Source organism: Oxyura jamaicensis, assembly GCF_011077185.1.
Source record: "Oxyura jamaicensis isolate SHBP4307 breed ruddy duck chromosome 9 unlocalized genomic scaffold, BPBGC_Ojam_1.0 oxy9_random_OJ102813, whole genome shotgun sequence".
Classification (NCBI taxonomy): Eukaryota; Metazoa; Chordata; class Aves; order Anseriformes; family Anatidae; genus Oxyura; species Oxyura jamaicensis.
The window spans coordinates 1-5620 of NW_023304174.1; the positions used below are offsets into that span (position 1 = coordinate 1).

The 5620-nt window shown below is 38.9% G+C and overlaps 1 protein-coding gene across 1 annotated transcript; it reads right to left on the reverse strand.

The window, feature by feature from the left end:
• Positions 1 to 2441: 2441 nt before the first annotated feature.
• Positions 2442 to 5387, reverse strand: LOC118157656 (sucrase-isomaltase, intestinal-like; the record flags this gene model as incomplete). The annotated part of the gene is made up of 5 exons (XM_035312070.1): positions 2442 to 2530; positions 2935 to 3059; positions 3709 to 3765; positions 4660 to 4744; positions 5233 to 5387. Coding segments are annotated over 5 exons (511 nt in total), but the record flags the coding sequence as incomplete, so codon positions are not given.
• Between the last annotated feature and the right edge of the window lie 233 nt (positions 5388 to 5620).

Sequence of the window (5620 nt, forward strand, 5' to 3'; positions counted from 1 at the left end):
TGCAATAATCAGCCAAATCACAGCTCTATTTCTTAAAAGCATCCCAAACTTTCACAACAATCTAAAGAAAACTAGATTCTTGGAAGTTTTTCTGCGAGATATGATTGGCACAGTTAAAATAATAAAAGGGAGTCCTACAAGTCCAATGCAAGACGTTTTTCTCATTCCAACCGATTTTCTAGGATTGCCATCATATTACCTGTGGAGCACAAATACCTTACTTTCTAGCATTTTCTGTAGCTGTCTTCCCAACAGACTGCACAAAACACTCCACCAGCATATTCTTTTGCAGCATTAGGTTGCAGAAACCCTTCAAACTAGAGATTTCTGAGCTAAGATTTCTTATGTACATGTCCCAGTAGGAAATACCTGACCAAGGTTGCTACTACGTGAGTGAATCTGAAGGCTCTGACAGAGGTGCTTTGGTCAACAGAGCCAAGCTGTTCCCTAGCCTTGCCCCCTCCAGCTGTCTGTCCTGACCTTCTCCCAGGGTGGAACCTCACAGTGTCAGCTGAGGCAGGGGAAATAAAGCATAATCACATCTTCTCTCCTGCTGCTTTTGTTACATGGCAGTGACCGCCAGCACAGCACAAAGCATTTATGAATTTAGGAAAAGTGGATGCAGTTCTGAACCCCAACAGATGCTTTCTTTCAGGCAAGTGGACTCAGAGCCTTGGGCTTCAGACGAGTGGAAAAACAGATTATTATACCAACGATAAAGGTAGCATTTAGCAACTGGAGGATAAACCAGAAAAAAAAAAAGGGGGGGGGGGGCCCACCAAAGTACCTACAAGAAGGAGTTTGTTGTTGTTGTTGTTTGTTTGTTTATTTGTTTCTATCAGAAGACAGAGGCAAGACTACACTGATGCAGATACAGCCTACAGATGGACAGTAGTCAGGTTAATTCACATGGGAAAATATCAAACTGCCTCTGTGAGCAGCCATGTGCAGAACCAGGGCCTAATCTTCAGGAATACAAATGGAACATGCCCAAAATATTTATTTTAACCTCAGTGGTAGTATTACTCTGACTTCATTTTTAGATGTGCATTCTTATTGCGGTATTTCTTGCTATGTTCACGATTATATTTTATTCCAGTACAGCTACAGAAAGCTCAGGTACTTTTCTCTTGGACAGCTGTCTATGGACACAATAGGACATGAAAGAGAGAAGATTGGGTCTGCCTGAAATGTAGCAGTACCCACCAGCATCCACCATAAACTGTAATCCTTAGATCTGAATGATATAGTTTGTTGCAAAGAAAACAGAATCTGACAAATAACACTCCTTAAAATGTTAATACAATATACAGTGTTCTATAAAAGTTCTTCAAAACAATTCTTCCAGAATTAATGTTCAACCTGCTTGCTTCCTTCTCTCAAAATATACATAATAAAGGACAAAGGCTGCAAAAGCAGCATAAAGGACTGAAATACCCAAATCCTTTTATTTTAATGGAAATGGAATGTCTACCTAAATCCTCAGAAATACCATAGAAAATCCCATGGTTCAAGGTATTCCATTTTTCAAAACTTCCTACCCCTCAACAGTAAAATGAAAAGATTTTCTATTTTTTTCCAAGGTTCTTCCATTGCTCTAGAGGTAACACTGGTTTCCTTAGACATACATGTGTTCCAAATGCATTAATTTTCATGAAAACAGAAATTAATTTAACCATAAACTAGAGGTTGAGGTTTCTATTTATTTATTTTTTTTAAATTTTATTTTTTGACAGAATAAAACCATTGAGGTAAGGATTATCAATGCCAGTTCACCACCACAGATGAAGTTGACAGGCTTTGGCATAATTATCCTGACTGTCCCAGGGGAAACAACTTCCCTGACTGCTTTTGCAAAGGCGAGGTTGGCAAGATGACAAATATAGCCTGTACATGCTTACTTGTGTGCTCATGCACTGGTGTGCTGTAGTAACCAGATGGCATGAAATATTTTGGCTTCAGTACTGTATCTTTGAGTTGACAGAATCTCTACTTTTCACAAGTAATTTAAATAACTCCAGAGAGTTAATAGAAGTGCTACTTTTTAATTTTCTACCTGTTTGTAGTGTCCAACACTAGTTATGTGCATTCTTGCACCCATTGAAGCTAATTTGGATCTTTACCAGGATATATATCAATCTTGACACTACAGTTTAACAGTCAGCATGTTAATGCACCAAACCTTAACATATTTGTGGCTACAGTGAAAATATAGGGTGAAAATAAAAGAAAATAATAATAATAAAAAAGACTAAATAACTTTTTTTTTTTTTTCACTTAAAAATGATGAAAAAGTAATGATACGTGAGTAACTATTAATAGGTTGTAACAATGTCCACAATGGCTTATTTTTGCTCCATAAAATGAGCTGGAGGATTGAAGTCCGTAAGAATATTTAAGTTTGGTTTATCATACTTATTTCAGTATTGATAGCTGCTCACCTGTAGAGTCTCCATCATCCCAGAACAAGTCTCCATAAGCGTTATTTTTGTCATCCAGGGCAATTATAAGTCCCATTGGATTCTTGCGACTATCAAAAGAAAGACATTCCATCTTACATGTATCTAGACAGTTACTGAGATAGCCTTAACAAATCCTTCCTTTTCATGCTAAGAATGCAGTAATTGGAAGAGTTACAATGTCTGGGGAGTTATCTTAGATTAGTCCCTGTTCATCTTTATTTTCATGGAAATGGATTAAAACACACGGCAAGTTGACAAAATGTTATGCAAATAAACCTTTAATGAATCATTACCTATATCGTGTAAACAGTAGCAGAAGTGAATTGCTGTTCGCTGTTGTTCCCAAGTCTCAAAGTGAGAGTGCTAAATTGGATGGGCTGCTACTGATTTATAACCTGACAGTCCTAAGCCCATTCTTGAAATTACACTTCGTGATAATCTAATGATGAAAGCACTTGTTTTGGAAGCATACCTTTCAGATGTTGTGGGAGCCGGTTGTTGGGTAGGGTAAACGTAGCCTCCTCTCAAATGGAGCCCCAGTTTGTCTGCTGGCAGGTACAAATCAGTCCATTGTTTTCTTATGGGTATTTTTGCCCCCTTATTGACAGAGATGTAAAAGAATGGGTATGTTGCATTACTCACTGCTATGAAGCTCAGGATTTAAGACAACATTCATTTTAACTTTTCCTTTCAGAGGAGGTTGAATTTAGGTAAATATCTATGTGACACTGGGCCCAAGAAATAAAATAACCACATATCAACATGTCATATAAATCAACACCTCCCAGTGCTGAGTTTTGGGTCAGCCAGCACAGACAGCAGCTCCTGTTGGGACATCAGATGCGAGCAAAGCTCCCCCCGCTCCGGCCCCCCCCCCCCCCCCTTTTTTTTTTATATACCCACCAAAAAGGATCATTACAGCAGTGGGAAACTCAAAACTGAGATTAATAACGAAAAATCAAACACTGATGCATCATAATGTTTTATTTTACTTCAAGCATGTCTTTGCTAAAGTTTCCATTCAATCTGCCTTCTCATCCCCTGCAAAATATTCCACACCTCCATGTCCTTTCCTTGAGGTTTTTACTCATGCGCTTACCCCATCCATACTTCATCCTTTGTCTCGCTATTTCCTCCCTGCAGGCTTTCTTTCAAGTCTCTGTCACTGAAAAGCAGGCCTGACAATCTTATTCTATCACATATACCTTTAGACAATCAACCCATAGTATCCTGGGCATTTACTCACCGTTTCATACTCATACCACACTGCATCAGGAATATATGCTTGAATTACATCCACACCCTGAAACGTGAATAAAGAAACAACTATCATACTTGAAATCAAGTTAATTAATAGACTAAAATTTCTTGTGATGTGTAAGACAAGATAAAAGGACATGAGAAAAGCTCTGATTTTGAGTGAAATTCTGAAATGATGCAAAGATGAGTTGAATCAGTATATCAGAAGAGATAACTGGTTCCCCAGATGACTGGAAAACAGGAGATGGAAAATATAATAGATTGTATGGGATTTAATACATAAAGTGCAAGATTTTCCATTTCAATAGTGACAAAAATATATTGTGGGCTCTCTCACTGGAAGTAATAAGTGAAGGGTCGGAGGGGAAAGGGAAGAAGACTAACAAATGTACGCTTGCAAGGAGTCCAAAGACAGTCAGTAACTTGATGTACCAATGAATAATATGTACAATCATCTAGCAAAAAACATACTTCCCCTGGAGAACAAACTGTGTTACTGCTAATAGACAAGTCCCTCTGCATTTTTCTTGTGAAAATGACTTCACTTAAGGTCTGCTCAAGACAGAAGAGTTCAGACCAAAATAGGACCAGAGGACATTTCCTGAGCTCTTCTGGGAAATAGGAAGAGCCCAGTTTTGTGGTTCACTTTGTTCAGCACAAAATGGGAGAGGGAGTGTGATTTCAGGAGGAAATACATACACAGCTGAGGAGCTATAATCTTCAAGCTGAATAACAAAGTCTTCAGAAAAACAAACCACAAAAGCTCAAAAAAAAAAAAAAAAAAAAGGTGGTTTTCTAACCAGAGGAATAAAGGAACAACAGGAATAACATAACTTCAGCATTTTATGCTGTAAAAAGAGAGTGGTAACTGGTGACTTGAGGAGTCTCCCTTCCCCATGAGGTAGTTATGAGACAGACACCAAAAAGCCAAACCTACCGGGTCAAGGACAGCAGAAATAAGTAGACCGGGACCCCACAGAAACTGCCTATCAACTCCCCACGTCACTTCATCTGAGTAGAACCTGGGAATTGGCAAGGACAGAGCACTAACTCGTTTTGAAGAACTAGACCATCATCAGCAATCCTAGCATTTCAAAGTACTGATTGCCTAGAATCATGACTGAAAAGTGTCAGGTGAAAATTCCTTCTTTTTCTTGACGTATTCTTGACCTAGTTGTGTTCAAGAGTCTACAGGCAAGAAAATGTACATTCTAATATACAGATCATGGCCTGGAGTGATTTGATTAGCTGGCAATAACATTTCATAACACCTCTTAAGAGTGACTGACAATAATATATGCATATATACAGAAATTACAGATGGTTTCTGATTACTCTTCTGATTACTCCAAAATGGTATTTCATGAATTCAGAAGTTGTCTCTATATATATATTCCAACATGCATTTCCACAAATTATATACCTATTTGGATAGTTTCTATCAACATTCAAGCTGTCTGAAACTTTTATTCCTAATAAAATTATCACAAAGGCTCTTTGGTACACTTACTCGTGCAAAACTGGACGTGCAACCGTGTCCCCTTGGGTATGAGCTTTGTAAAAGAGGGTGTACAGGTAGGGTAGCAAAGTATAGCGGATGTTCAAGTAATGTTTGGAGGTTTTCACCAAAAGTGAATCAGCTCCAAACACAGCTGGATCCTGAGGCTGAAAATAAATATTAGATTATTTTCATTGTGCAGGAAATACCCTGTCAGTCATGCAAAGTGACTGCTGTTTGCAAGGAGCTGAAATTCAGTGGTGTGCATCTGCACAGTGTCTGCCTTTTGGGTGGTGGGACTTGAGGGCCTGCTCCAGTCTCCCTTAGCACTGCCGGTCCCTCCTTGTCCATCTGCGAGGAGGGTGCGTCAGCGTCAGCCCAGGTTTCATCTGGGCACACA